This window comes from Symsagittifera roscoffensis, chromosome 3 (genome assembly GCF_963678635.1).
Source record: "Symsagittifera roscoffensis chromosome 3, txSymRosc1.1, whole genome shotgun sequence".
In the NCBI taxonomy this organism is placed as follows: domain Eukaryota; kingdom Metazoa; phylum Xenacoelomorpha; order Acoela; family Convolutidae; genus Symsagittifera; species Symsagittifera roscoffensis.
The window spans coordinates 35,824,656-35,839,399 of record NC_087064.1 but is presented as its reverse complement, the minus strand read 5'-3'; the positions used below and the strand labels follow the sequence as shown (position 1 = coordinate 35,839,399).

The window sequence follows — 14,744 nt, the reverse complement described above, 5'->3', positions numbered from 1 at the left end:
GCTAATTGACGCTTCGGATGCAATTGCCCGCCGTGGTTATAAGTTTTGAGCGAAACTCTGCTTTATGATCTTTCGACGTTATGTTTATTTCAGTTTCAATTTCCGTTGATGTCTAGACAGTTGCTCTTTTCAATTAATTCTGTCTGTCCGAACTTTTTGCAACTCTCTATATAACTATAAAATTAGCAGCAAAAAAATTGGATACACAAAATTAATTCCAAGGTGCAATTGACCTATTTTGCATTCAAAATCTTATTTTCGTCTAAATTTGTGTCTCAAGGTTGTCTAACAAACGCAATTGCATTCAAAATTTTGTCAAAAAGTTTTGATTGCTCTTTTCAATTAAATTTGTCCAATTTTTTTGCAACTTTCTTTACAGCTTAAAAAAATTTATCTGACAACATTTTAAATTTTTGAAACAATTCTGAGCTTGAGAAAATGAAATGGCGTTGAAACTGCAATCGAGATTTCAAAACTGCATTTGACTTGACAAAAAAAGAATGCAAAACGATTGCGCTTTAACGGATAATTGTTTTTTGCCTTATTTCAAGAGTACAGCTAAAAAAAAATTTTCATTCAACAACAACTTGCCACGCAATATTTTCAGAAAGAAACCACATAAAGTTTCGACAAAAAAGCAAACGGAAATCTTAAAAGAAGTATAATTAGTAGCAAAAAGTTCGGACAGACAAAAATAATTAAAAAGAGCAAATAATCTTTTTTAGACAATTTTTGCATGCAAACGCTAATTTTTCAGACAGAAAGTATGTCTCAATGTTACCTCAAAACTCAAATTTGCATGCAAAAATTGCTCAAAATTGGCAGATTGCTCTTTTTAATTATTTTTGTATGTCCAAACTTTTTGCAACTCTCTATATTTTGATTAAGCTTAATTTTGAAGGTCAAAATCATTTCAGAAATTTAATACGTTGACCGATAATTTCCTTGTAAGCTATAGCAGCGCGCATGATAAAGCTTTGAAATTTACCGACTTTATGTTTCCCTATCAAGTAAGTTTCAATTTGATTCCAGCAGTTGGTAACAAAAAGGAGTTAAATTGTACAGGTGGTTATATGAGACGAGGTTAAGAAAAAGGGGGTTAAAACGCGGGGTTATAAGCTTGGGAACCATAAAAATTGATTGATAAGCATTTGCGCGCCCAGAAAACTCGCCCAACGACAATTCAGCCGATTCAAAATTTGGCCAAAAATTTATAACAAATTCAGCGAGAGACAAAACGGCCAGTAAGAATGGCAGTCGCAGTCGCACCAACGCTTTCATTTTTTCCGAATGGTTTTTGGCCGAATTGTCTGTGCGCCAAGAATTTACGATTAAATGTTTGCACAACACAATGTATGGAATAGTATGATCAGCACTTTTAATGTATGAATTTGTATGATAAGGACTTTTGGTGTATGGAGGTTAACCCGGGATATTATAAATCCCGAGTTTCAGCTATCAACCTACAAAAAATGGCCACAAAAGTGGCAATGAACTGGAGGAAACTGAGTTTGCAGGAATAAACTATATCTCTTATGTCCTATTTGAACTTCGAAGTCCTGCTATTGTACAAAAGCATTAACCAAAAATGAGAAGACTGGCTCATGCGATATATTATTAGTTCCAGTGAACTTCGGCTGGGTAATCTCAAAAACAAAACCCCCTTATGAAACTACAATTCAAGCTGCAAATTAAGTTGAATCAATTTGTTCAAAATGAGCGCAAAAATTTTCTAGGTCAAACCTTCACAAGCGTAGCACATTGTTGTGGGATTAGAACTTTTCCCATTTTTGTTCTTTCGAAATTGAGTTTTTTTTGTGCGTAGTATGATTGAAAGAACTAGAAGAAAGCATAACGAACTACAATCTTCAATATTTAAATAACAAAACCAAACAAAACTGATCGTATCAGGTCAAAACAATGAATGTTCCTGCTGCATTTTAATTTCTATGGATTAGTTTAAATAAAATTAATTGATTAAATTTTCCACAAAAAAAAACTAAATTTTCAAAAAAATGTTGAATTTTTTTAAATCATCCACCACACGCCGTGTAAAGTACGAAAGATATTTTGCATATAGTAAAAAACGAAAGAGGCCATTTTGCATATAGTAAAAAACAAAAGAGGCCAAATAGCATGCTTCAACCCAATTTAGCACATTTTTTAAGACTTTATATCCGCTTACGCGTCTTCAGCACGAAACATATCGCGCATTAATTGTCCAAATTTAGCAATCATTAAACCCTTATAGCTTAACGAAAAACCTTTTAAATTTGAGCTCATGACAGCAAAACTTTTCCAATAATTCTTTTTAAAAAATCCTCAAAATTTGCTAGTTAAAAGTCGTCTATTTTCCACACCGGAGAAAAAAACCACAAGCCCGAAAACTAAAAAAGTAGCAGGAACAACAAAAACATTCAGAGGAGCACAAACAAACTTCTCCCAATATTTTTTTCTTTGTCTCAAAATTTAAGCAATAGCAAAAAATTAGAAACACTTGCTACCAATCCAATAGCTAAAATTGCTATCAAATTACCAATTTTTTGCAGCAAAAGGGCCACAAAATAATAAAAAAAAATACTTCAAAGTTCCGGATTCAAAATTCTGACTTGTAAATAAGAATATCACGTCCTCGTATTTGCGCCGCGACTGCTTGGAAGTGAGCTAAAGGACCAGCTAAAGCTGGAAGTACTTGTTTGATATTTTCTTTAATATTTTGAAATAATGTTGCTAAGTGTAAATTTCAAAATTTTGAAAATATGGACTACCCAAAAGCATTAAATTTTTTCTATTGAAAAAGAAAACTAGCCGATCAATCAGAAGACAAACTTTTTTCTCGTTATTTTAGTAAAATTATAAATTTCAGATGCGGCTGGGTAGTTTTCCAGAAGTGGAAAACTTCCAAAAAACAGTCAGAAATTCAAGATCTTTGCATTGGTAATAGCCCTTAAACCTGAAGCATGGTAATAGTCCTTAAACAGGGAAGATTGTCCTTACCTGTACTTCCAATCGAAACAAAATTTCCAAAATGTTAAAAATTTCGATAAATGGACTTCCCGTTCAATGCTTGCTTACCTGCAACAAATAAAGTAAGACCATTAATTCAGGGAAGAATTGTGCACCATGTTTTTCGGAGTTTGAAAAAAAGGCCCTAACGTTTCTAAAGCCCTAACTTTCTTCTACAAAAGTTAAGGTGCACTTGTTCACGCAAAGAAAACTCCTACCACTTGATTGATCCCCCAATCTCATATTTGGCAGGATGATTTCGAAAACAGGTCAAAAAGTATTGAAAAACGACGAAGTAGTCAAAAAAACTGCTTTTTTGAAGACAATATTTATAGCAAATTGCTTATGCAGGGAAGATCCCCAAAACGTGATTTTTGATTGAACCCCAAACTTAGATTTGTGCGGTTAGTTTTCCAGAAGAAGAAAAAACAATCAACACAAATCGGCCGAAGATCCCCACTTTGATATTTTAAGGCCGTAGAACGTGTAGTAAAGTAAAAACAGAGACTAACGGAAATGCAGGCGCATAAGAGGAGAGCGTAGACGGTTTTTCTACTGGTAAAACTTTTTTAAACCTTTGAAGTCCTTTTTGATAAAAAACTAAACCCGCGCAAATTGCTAAGTTTTCCACAGCGTCGCAAATAAAAATCCTGAGAAAGATCCTGAAAAAATATATATAACAAAATCAACTCGACCTGTTTAAGTGTCTATGCTGCTTCTTTGACACTTAAAAACTGATCTGACAGTTGGAAAAGAGTTATGCAAGAAAAGGAAAGACCTAATTATTGTTCGAATTGTTAATCAAAAATTATAACCTTAATGCTCTTTGATCTCGTGCCTAATTTTTTGATAAAACTAGCCCAATTCTAAAAAACTGGATCAATAGGTTAACTTTTTGGTTTGCTGGAGAATCTAAATAAAATCCATTTACGAAATTAGAAGTCGATTACTTTTTCGAGGCCTTTACATTTTTGCTGTTCAGTAGTGGAGTTTCCTTTCCTTATTACAAAGTAAATAAAGTGAATTAAATAAAAAATCAAGGCAAAATGTAAAAAATCAAAACCGTGACTTTTCCTGAGAAAAACAAAAAATCACCAAGACCTATGTAAGAGTACTCACTACGCTCATTACTCTTATAAAACTACTTCCCGTTAATTTCGAGCATAAAAACTCACTTTGGCAGAATACGTTTTAATTGGCAATTTGCAGCGAAGAAAAACTGAAGAATAAGCCATCTGCATGTTTTTAGAACAATTTGCCAGCTTGACATCAACTTTTAATCGATAACTGTCCTACCAAGAATCCAGTCAGCTCTTTAGTCTTCTAATTAAGATTTTTCTGAACTACATCCTTGTCTATCGGTTTTTCTCAATTAATAGTCGATTGGGCTAAAAAAATTCTGGCTAAATTAAATTTCAAGTCTTGCACCAAAATAGTTTGCGGTTACCAGCATACCTCAAGTAAACAAATTACACCACAGAAAATGATAAATTTAATAAAACAATTTAAATATATCTACAAAAGATTACAATAAGAATGAACTTGATATCGACCAACCATTCTGCACCTAGTTTGGCCCCTTGTCAACCGCATAAAGCTGTTACGCCATTAACTACAGAACAAAAAACTGCAGTTTCTGGCTCTAGCAAAAAGCCTACTAATATCTTCAAAAATTATATTTCGTCCTCAATTGGTTCCATAAGTGAACATTCAGAATCTCGGGATAAGCATGTTTATCGGTCTTTCAAAAAACTTTAAATAATTCTATTTGCCACAGCCAGCCCTTTTGTGTTGTGTGATAACATAGAAGTTAGAAGTGACTACTGGTTGATTATGTATTACTAATCACATTCAGTTTTGAGTCTCTCGGCTTGTCGTCTTCGAATCTGTACAAAAAGTACACAACAGGAGCAGCCACACAGACTAGAATCATGAGGCACACTGCATGTTGCCACCGAATGCCCCAATCAGCACCAGACGGCTTGACTGCGTCTGACCTTGACTTCTGGATGACCTGAACTGAGGATGCCCTTGAGAATGCGTGTGAACACATTTCAGACAGGTCTGACTGCAGAAGGTCTGCTGATATGGTCATGGCCTGAAACAAAGACAGACACTTTCGAAACCAAATTAAAATTGAAAATGACCTTTGATATAAATGAGAACGATAACACTTCATTACTTAATCATCTATCATTTTTAATTTTGCAGTAACTGGACCCTGAAGAAGCAAATTACATTAAAACGGCAAACCCAGAGGCGGATTTAAGGGGGGGGGGGGCGGACGACCTTCCAAAAAATGCCCAAACACTGCCTTTTTGACCTGTTTTGTTTTTCAAAAGTTTGCCTGCGGTGCAGAAAACTTCGTCAAAATAGAGTCTTAATACTGCTCTAGGAGCGTTGAGGTAATCAGTTTCTAAAAAAAAACTAATAAAAAGCACCCCCTCGAGAAAAGCTTAAATCCGCCCCAGGGCAAACCGAAAATAAGAAAAAAAATTATGAAACAAAAGTTAGCTCTAAATTTTTAATTGACGGTATTAATTCCCATTTTTTCCTGTCGTCGCTTTTCACAGCTCAAAAGCTAGCAGCAAAGTTTAATGAGCTGATCTGAACAAAAAATGTAGCTTGTTTGTAAAAAAAGATATTTTCATTATTTGAACACAGAGGCGAAGCTGCGCTTCGCAAACATTTGCGAGAACACGACCAAAAAGCAGCTCTATCAATTGAAATAAGAAAAAGTAGAAATAAGCCTCAAATTAGCAAAAACTCGACTACGTGTAGGATTCGAATATGCGACCTACTGCAATAAAAAAAATCAAAAGATTTTGAGTCTCACGCACTATCACCTCAGCCACGCAAGCTTAACAACCGACAAATACTAGTCATGAATAAAGCAGCTACATATGCTAATAAATTGTCAATGCAATTCGGCAAAATTAGACTAAAAAGAAATAGACTCAATTTTGCAAATAATAATTTGGAGTAAAACAAACTGAAGGCATCCACATGTAACAAATCGCAAAGCATTTAGGCACAATATGTATAAATTATGCATTTCAAAAAAATATATTGAGTTACAATATGCGAGATATATTGAGTTACAAAATTTCTGAAATCGAGTTTTTATTATTGTGATGTTGTTTGAAACAAAAAGTTTTTTCGGTTCATTTGATGAACTAAAAATGCATCAACTGTGTTATTGTATTACTTTTCGAATGTCAAAGCACATGCTATCAAAAAGCGGTTAAGGTGTCGCACCATTAAGGCGCCGCACCAATAATTGCGACTTAGGTTAAAAAAAAAAGGTTCGTACTAATCACTAGCTTCGCAAGTGTAAAAACGCGTCTGAATGTAGCATTTGAAAACTACCTAGTTCTCGACTGCTGGCAACGCATCACTCTGAAATATTTCATTTACTAAGGAAATTTAATTGTGATTTCTGATTCGCAGAGGATCTATGAAATGCTATCTAGCCTGTCTAAGCATATCCCGTTTCTCTTATTTCCCCACACTCCAGACTGAGTTATTTTAATCAGCGAAGCTCTTTTTTTGCGACTCAAGGTCGTTTTTTTTGCGCCTAGAGCTTTTACGTGGTACCACTATTGCAGCCATAATTGGTCAGGCTGTGGTAGACCTGAAGCTAGAGGTCAAGTGAGAGCTCGTCCTCATACACTGCCATTGCCATGGCAGGGAATCGATTGCACGATCTGACAATCTCAAAAAGAACGCCTTACCACTATGCTAAGTGCCGCCTATTCTAATTACTCTGTTAATTTCGGTACCTGGTTGATAGATATAGTTCTGCTCTCCAGCCACTTGGCGGGATTGTTGAGGTGGTCACTGCTGCCAGACTCACTCTTCAATCGACCACTCCTCACATCAGCCCCTATTCCACTAGTGTCACTGCTGCGTGTAGATAGGCCAAGATGATCTACTGACATAGCACCTTCTGTAACAATAAAACGCTGTTAAATATCTGATGGGCCCACCGACATTTTCTAAAATCGTTAAGGGAACAAAAGTTCGAGTCAAGAAGACATCTTGAATGGAAACGAAGAACTATCCAACACTTGCAACTTTGATATAATAATGCTCAAATGCTTTTTGCACTCGTTCTCAATGAAACTATGTATGCATTAGCTCCAGTTGAGTTGGTCAGACACAATGGATGTGACCAACGAGTACCAAATAGGATATCTTCTGGGTGGTGAAATGACCAAATTCACGAGTGCGGGTAGGGGCCTTTAAATCCGCTACTGCTTCTTGGGGTCATTTTCTTTGATTATTTTGAAGCAAAAAAGAGCAGCTAATCTATGACGCATCTTGTGAAATCATGCAAAACTGAGATGTATTGTGAATTGTACTGACCGAGTGATGGGGTGGGCGAGGGGAGGATGACTGAAGAATGGGTCTCGTGCAGCACACTGTGTTTGCTGGTGGGCACTTTGATGTGCTTCAGACCAAACAGGTCCTGGTCCGAAATCAAACCATTCAGTCGCTTGATCTCCGCTATCTAAACCATGGCATTGTTTCGGCACATAAAACCCAATTTTGAACACTAATTCAATCTCGTTTTCATACTTTCACAAATTTTTGCTTTATTACCTTACTTTGCACTTAATTATAAAGACCCAACCTTGACCAAACAGATAAGTGACGTAAGCTTTGCCAAAAAAATGTTATCTTTTACCTCTCTCTTTTTTGTATTAATATTAGCACTTCTAAATTCGCAAACTGAATTCAAAAAAGTTGAACATGAAAAACAATAATGTTAAACTATGCTCACAGTAGTGTGGTACTGTAGTGCAATGCCCTGAATTGTGTCTCCTGTTTGCATCTTCTTATACACGAAGTTCTCCTCCCCTGCCTCCTCCGCTTCCGCCAACACCTCCTTCGATATCTTGACTCCGAATGCCGAACTCCCAACAGACAGCTCCGAGGAACCCGAGCCGAAGAAACTAGTCTCGGCAACTTTTCCCGAGGATCTACTGCGTACCATCGAGGGTGGCACCGCACCTTTCGGGATCTGGACGACTCCGTTTCTGGAAGCGACTGTGATGGAATCTTGGAACTTCGGATCGTGTGATATAACTGGATGTTCTTCAGGTCTCGATTTAAACTTTCTTTTATCATTATTTTGGACGAAAATTTTGCTATCATTATTATTTTTAATAAGAGGTCTTTTAGTGTACTGCGACTGATTATTGAGCAGCTCGAATTCCTCTTCATCGTCATCTGATTGGTACAACAGGTGGAAAACATCTTTAGACACGCCATTGGTGGACATATTAGCCAATCAGGTTGCTCTAGTCCAAAACTGTCTTTATTTGTAGAATGCTTGTGGCTGAAGCCAAACATGTCACGTTCTCATTATAGCCTCGTTAAAACTTGCATACATATTCTTAATAAGCTGATTGAAACTTTTGTTGCATTGATTGAATTGTTCAAAGCCTCATAAGCTGATCAATTGCATTACTCAACCTGAAATTGGTGAAGTAATTGATTTAAAATAGTTACTAGCTGAACGACAATTATTAGGTCAGAGTAAGAAGCCGCTAAAGTTTAGCAAAATATTGACAGCACAAACGATATTTCAAACATAAATACTAAATGAAGGAAATCGTGCATTGCAGCCAAGGCCAAGGACTTTTCACGCAACAAGCTATTATCATATTTCATCCATTTTCTTCAAAATCTAACAAAAAATGGTCTGAAAAGACTCGGTAATATCAAATGATCATTCAACGCCTGTTGCTCCTAGAGATCACAGTAAATTGTTGATCTTATTTATTTAAATATCTATTAATACCGACGAACGCTGCGCTATTTTCGCCTACTACTGTGTATTTTGAATTGAGGCCTATTTCAAAATAGATTTTTTGCGCCAATTACTCATGTCAAAACCGGACAAATCTGTTACATCATCTCCATCATCCTCGCTTTCCGATCCCGAGGGCTCATCCTTCACAAAATTCAGAGCGTATATATTATCTCTAGACTCCGAGTTGTCTTTCATAGCACCGTGTAGCTTCACAATGACGTTATCTTGCAACGTCTTTGTTTGGTCAGGCTTCTCTTCTGCTTTGGCCTCGTTTTCTAGTTTGAGAAAGTGTGCTATCACTTCCTTCGTGTCCATTGCCGAAGTGTCTGTGACGTCTGATATGTCATTTGTAGCTGAGGCGTCCTGTAAGCAGTCATAAAAACTTAAATAATGGTCGTTGCTCGTTGCTTAAAAGTGAGGCAACAACCACTCCAATAAAGAACAAAAATTGCGAAAAATTTTGAACGCGGGCATAGCAGTCGTTATCGTTAACAGCTGCAAGTCCCATTACATCAATGGCTGCCATTCTCAAGATAACAGTTACTCATGACTTAAATAGTCAAATATATCAAAATGTCAAGTAAAGTTTAGGGCTTTTTAAAACTTTTTGTTCCGTCCATTGAAATGGACGGGGAGGAACTGTATTCGGATGTGTTTTAGTCTTTTTCTTTTTTGTTTCGAAGCTAAATCGGGTACCACAAATAATTATCGGAATGGGTCGAGTGATATATCATATTAAAGCCTTTTCAGCCGTGATTCGAGCGACAAAAAATCAAAAAATTGTCCCAGTATCGAGAAAAACAGGTTTAAAATTTTTATTTTTAGTCAAAATTCGAGAGAATAAAGCGAGCAAGTAGGCTTACAATAGCTTATTTATGCTTAATTTAAGCCGTGCAAACTTAGTTTTACTCGAGCAAAGTTAGTTTATGGAGTTTTTTAGCGCCTTTGTCGAACCAAAAATTTCAAAAAATAATAAAACTTCAAAATGTTGAAAATTTTTTTATTTAATTTTTTTTGTTTTTCTAGACATTTTACTACTAAAATTGTTTTTCAATTTCCTCATTTTACCATGACTGTCGAATATGCTTAATTCCGTTTATCACAGCACGACGAAAAAAACGACACTCATTTGAAAAAAAAAAAACTTTTTTGTAATTTTTACGACTATGGTTGGAACATTTTGGTCTACTTGCACACACTGGCTACCCTTGCACTTGCACTATTAACCGGCTATGATTGTTACAAAATGACCAATTCGACTGTGCAACTATTATTTTGACTGTCGAAAGAAGCAAGCCTTTGCACTCAAATGCAGGAAAAAAAATTAATTCCTCATACTGCATGTGTTCCTGCAGCTGCTCCTCGCTCCTGCAGTCGTTTCTGTTCAAACAGCGTGGCCGCACTGGCAAAGTACCTCATCTGACCCTCGATCTGCTCTATTTCTCTCTCGTGCAGAGTCAGTGTCGCCTCCTCCACTTGCATCTGCTCAGAGGCAAGCTCTTCCTAATCACATATTTTCACAACTTCCACACATCTATGTGCAACAGGTCCAAATGTCAACAGCACTAGTTTGGTGCGAAAAAAAAACAAACAAGCTAAAAGTAATGCAAATACATAATATGTATTTTTCAACAATTATAGTTTAATTCGACTATTACTCTAAAAAGTTCAAATTTCAGGAGTAAATTACAGATTTATATATTATGAGCGCGAAAAACAATAAAGAGCATATACTTCATAATTCAACTACCTGCTGGATAGCTTTCTGGAACTCCGCTAGTTCTTTCTCCATGGGATCCACAAACTCCACATTCCTCGCCTTCGCATCTAATTTCGGGTCATCAAAGAAACCGGCCGGCAATTCCGAGTTCGCAACAGCCACATCACCCCCAACCCGTTCCGTGTTATCACCATCGCCCTCCTCCATCAACGAAACATCACTGACTACACTTTTGATATCTTTCACAATAGTTATCTGATTACTCATTACGACATTGCCATTTAACTGAGCAGGGACTAACTTCGCCTGTTTTGCTGGAACTGGCGATACAATAGCCGAACATTCGTTCGGCCTAACAGTCGTATCGGTTCCATCTTTACTGTTTTCATTAGAAATTGGGGTAAACACAATAGGCTGTTCTGAAGGTCTCCGTTTGTTTTTCAGGATGCCTCTAGCAGGAGCTGCTGGCAACGTATAAGTTGGTTGTGCATCAACTAAATTTTCATCTTCAACTGTCTGTTGAACATCTGTGGAAGGTTGTGAAGTCTTGGAATTGACACTTTGTCTTAAAAGAGCGACCATTTCTTTGTGTTTCACAGATACTACATGAGCATTCCATAACTTTTGAGAAGCTGGTTTGATTATCTTTCCACATAAAGTGCACATCACTTCGCCTTTTGTAGTATATTTTGCCATAGGCGAATCTATTTTGGAATTTTCCCCGGGTCGTTTTGAAGTTATTGACATTTTCTTTTCTGGAAAAAAACCATACAATCATTTTTTATTTTTACACATCAGTTATAAAACTAATCATTTACAAAAACGAATCATATATACACATCAGTTATAAATCGAATCATTTACGTCTTAAGAACTTAGTTTTCATTACAACTTACGACTAAAAATGGTCTTTGTTCAAGCTCAAAAACGAATAAAAACAGAACGTGCCTTTTTTAATTTGATTCTAATCATTCAGACGAAGGTTCGAATACCTGAGATCGTTATCTGAGACTAATATTGTCACGTTTGAAATCACCTACACATCAACAATCATGAGCAGATCACACTCTATTGTGTAAAGCATCTAACTTTCAAATTGATAATTTTAGAGTAATCAATAAAAAGAACTTCAATATAAATATTCAAAATAGTGTTTCTTGCTCGAAAGAAGTTCAGAAAACTAAATCCACCAAAGAACATTTTTTTAGCTTTATGCTGGCGTAAAACCAGCTGCTCGATCATTAAGATGACCAGCGAAAAAACTCCGGAACTTGTTTCATTAATTATTTGAATCGAAACGATCGCACTGCAAGCACACATAAATAGTGAACTTCCGGAATAAAAAAAAATCGGACGATCAGTTATGGCTCGATCAAAATTACTGCGTGCAATCAGCGTATTTCTCATTATTTTTACAATATATTATTTAACTTTTCACTACTTATCTATTAGCCTCTCGAGTAGACCAACCAAGGCCAAATCACCAGTTTTATATGTTATCACACCGACATACAACAGGAAGACCCAAATGGCCGATCTGGTCAGATTAAAACAGACTTTGCTTATCGTGGCTAACTGTGTTTGGATTGTGATTGAAGATTCAGATAAGACCAGTGCAATAGTGCACAACTACATCAAGGACTTCCCCAGGTAACCAGAACCCATACATCAACTATTAATAAGAGTGAGCTAAACTATTTCCTGTCACTTAAACTATTAATAAGAGTGAGCGTTCCGAATGCTCTTCTAACCAGGTAAGCCAGAAACAGCAGCAGAATTTAGGAGCTGTTTCAGAAGCACCAAAACTAGCTTGTCGCTCACCATTTGACTGAAAATGCTTGGATTATACAACGACACCATTTAGATTATACAACGGCATAAAAATGCCAACATAATTTTGACCAGTGCAAAATTAGGTTTTCTCAAAACCATGTCTGACAAACCACGCAACTTAAAATATGGGCTCGATAAACAAACATGGCGGCAATATGCACTAAATTTTCTATCTTTATTAAGGCTGCACTTCCATAATCCGTTTTTGGACCACATGCTTATAACAGATCAAAGTGAGCAACTGCAAACAATCATACCTCTTGAATGTCTATTTCAAACAGATTAATTCACCTCTCCGAAGCAACATCCAAAGACTGGACTTTTCGAGGGACCCATCAACGCAATAGAGGCCTCAAGGAATTATACTTAATGCATCTAATGGGAGACATTACTTCATACGGGGCCATATACTTTGCCGACGATGACAACACTTACGACGCCTCATTCCTCGACCAGATTAGATGGGTGAAAAGAGTGGCCGTTTTCAACGTCGGCCTCATCTCCGGGCAATTATTCGAGGGTCCGGATGTTCGCGCGGGGAGAGTGGTGGGCTGGAAAACTGCTTGGCCCGACGACCGGGCGTTTTGCATAGATATGGCTGGATTTGTGGTCAACTTGAACTTCTTTCTTAGGAGGGGTCCCATTGACTCTTTTTTGTTCAGAAAAACCAAAAAGGTAACATTATCCTCATTTTATAGCATGATTTACACCATGATTCACTACAATGATTTGCTGTTTAACTTTTGATCACTTTTAGGGTCACCAAGAAAGCGCATTTTTGCAGAATCTAGGCATAAAAGTGGATCAATTGGAAAATTTTCCAGGTAAGCAATGAAAAAACCGATTTTGAATTGCGAATTAAAAAAAAAAACTCGTGGCATGTTTAATAGGACCAAATTTCATAAATGTTTGGCATACCCGCACAGAGCAGCCCGAACCACTAGGAGAGCTCGCGACGTACGAGAGAAGAAATGATTTATACTGGCCGTTCGAATGATGCTAAAATTCGCGAATTAACAAGCCTCCTGTTCAGACAACACGCTTTCAGATGTCACAATACTTTTGCTGCAATATAATTCGAGTCCACAAAATTTTTTGAGAGTGCGACGAACAGATATATCCTTCAATTTTTTTGGTGCAAAGTATAAACTCAAAACCACTATTTTATTCAACCGTTCGATTGTTTGTATTGAAAGTTCATCAACAGCGCCATGTCTACATCCATATCACCAACGGATTTAGAGGAAGGTGGGCGGACGCCCCGCACTAAGGGATCCGACTGCCTGCCGACCCAAAGGGTCCCCCCTTTGTACAATTTTGAGATATCCAATTATGGCTTACTAACCCTAAATTTTTTATTAAGGCGCCAAAAGATACTAATTTTGAGGACGAGCGCCATATACTAAATTTGAAAAAACTGAATCAATAGGTAAAACTTTCACTCGGCTGAAAAATCAAAAAATTAATATCCACCTTCGAAAAAAGAAGTCGTTCATCATTAAAAGTCAAAAGCGTAATTTGGCGTGAACAAAAATCTTAAAAAAATCAACATATATAATTGTCTTTAAACACAAGATCGAAAAAAAACAAGAACGTCCGGGATTTAAAAACTCAGACCTAAGGATCAGGGGCGGATTTAAGGGGTGGGGGGGGGGGGGGGGTCGGACGCCCTTTCCCTTAGGGATTCGACCCCCAGCCGACCCAAAGGTTCCCCCTTTGGTATTTTTTAAGAAATCCATTTTTGGCCGACCGACACTAAAAATTTTTTAAAGCGCCTCTGGCGCCAATATTTACTAACTTTGAGGGGGAGCGCGCGCCAAAAAAAATTCAAAATTTCCCAAAAAGTGCCCAAAAACGGCTTTTTCTACCTGTTTTTTCAAAAATCCTTGAAACGGTTTTTTCTGCGGCGCAGAAAATTTGACCAAAACAGCGTCTTGTTAGTGCTTTAGGAGAGCTCTGGAAAATCAATTTAGTCGACCTAAAAAAAGGTCAAATTTTTTTTGAAAATCCACCCCCCTCGAGAAAATCCTAGATCCGCCCCTGCTAAGGATCCCAAGGCACGCTCGTTACCGCAAGACCAAGTTTAAAGGGTTATCAAAAGACAGCTGGAAAAGGGTCAACGACTCAAGATCAACGGCTCACGGAAAAAATTATCTAAGGCTCTTCGATTTTCGTCGAAAATATTCCATATCTGACACCTTTTTGATCAAACTATTCCAATTTGAGAAAGCTGGATCATAGGTCATTTTGGATGAAACTCCACAGGAACTCTAAAAATCAAAACCTACTTTTGAAAACAGACGCCTATCACAATTTTTCGCTCCAAGGCAATTTCGTTATTGAACAGCATCATTCGAACAGCAT

The 14,744-nt window shown here is 37.0% G+C and overlaps 3 protein-coding genes across 3 annotated transcripts; 1 reads left to right on the top strand and 2 right to left on the bottom strand.

Moving 5' to 3' along the window:
* Positions 1-4,403: 4,403 nt before the first annotated feature.
* Positions 4,404-8,515, bottom strand: LOC134841900 (lysM and putative peptidoglycan-binding domain-containing protein 4-like). Its single transcript, XM_063857971.1, has 4 exons — positions 7,793-8,515; positions 7,375-7,519; positions 6,789-6,955; positions 4,404-5,104 (listed from the first exon to the last, which is right to left on the bottom strand). Exons 1-4 carry the CDS (start codon positions 8,291-8,293, stop codon positions 4,838-4,840), a joined length of 1,080 nt encoding a protein of 359 aa, XP_063714041.1. The 5' UTR covers positions 8,294-8,515; the 3' UTR covers positions 4,404-4,837.
* Positions 8,516-8,593: 78 nt separating this feature from the next.
* Positions 8,594-11,298, bottom strand: LOC134841899 (zinc finger protein 830-like). Its single transcript, XM_063857970.1, has 3 exons — positions 10,578-11,298; positions 10,166-10,330; positions 8,594-9,190 (listed from the first exon to the last, which is right to left on the bottom strand). Exons 1-3 carry the CDS (start codon positions 11,292-11,294, stop codon positions 8,867-8,869), a joined length of 1,206 nt encoding a protein of 401 aa, XP_063714040.1. The 5' UTR covers positions 11,295-11,298; the 3' UTR covers positions 8,594-8,866.
* A 196-nt stretch (positions 11,299-11,494) lies between these two features.
* Positions 11,495-13,747, top strand: LOC134841898 (galactosylgalactosylxylosylprotein 3-beta-glucuronosyltransferase 2-like). Its single transcript, XM_063857969.1, has 4 exons — positions 11,495-12,197; positions 12,662-13,055; positions 13,138-13,204; positions 13,271-13,747. Exons 1-4 carry the CDS (start codon positions 11,911-11,913, stop codon positions 13,375-13,377), a joined length of 855 nt encoding a protein of 284 aa, XP_063714039.1. The 5' UTR covers positions 11,495-11,910; the 3' UTR covers positions 13,378-13,747.
* The last annotated feature ends 997 nt before the right edge of the window (positions 13,748-14,744 follow it).

Bases quoted from the DNA above. Each gene is read 5' to 3' on its own strand.
- LOC134841900 (XM_063857971.1), bottom strand. From the start codon at position 8,293: ATGTCCACCAATGGCGTGTCTAAAGATGTTTTCCACCTGTTGTACCAA. The intron at 7,520-7,792 runs GTGAGCATAGTT...GCCATGGTTTAG, and splicing joins CACTACAGTACCACACTACT to ATAGCGGAGATCAAGCGACT. The intron at 5,105-6,788 runs GTACCGAAATTA...TCTTTGTTTCAG, and splicing joins GAACTATATCTATCAACCAG to GCCATGACCATATCAGCAGA.
- LOC134841899 (XM_063857970.1), bottom strand. From the start codon at position 11,294: ATGTCAATAACTTCAAAACGACCCGGGGAAAATTCCAAAATAGATTCG. The intron at 10,331-10,577 runs GTAGTTGAATTA...ATATGTGATTAG, and splicing joins TCCAGAAAGCTATCCAGCAG to GAAGAGCTTGCCTCTGAGCA. The intron at 9,191-10,165 runs GTATGAGGAATT...GACTGCTTACAG, and splicing joins CAGCTGCAGGAACACATGCA to GACGCCTCAGCTACAAATGA.
- LOC134841898 (XM_063857969.1), top strand. From the start codon at position 11,911: ATGGCTCGATCAAAATTACTGCGTGCAATCAGCGTATTTCTCATTATT. The intron at 12,198-12,661 runs GTAACCAGAACC...TATTTCAAACAG, and splicing joins TACATCAAGGACTTCCCCAG to ATTAATTCACCTCTCCGAAG. The intron at 13,205-13,270 runs GTAAGCAATGAA...CATGTTTAATAG, and splicing joins TCAATTGGAAAATTTTCCAG to GACCAAATTTCATAAATGTT.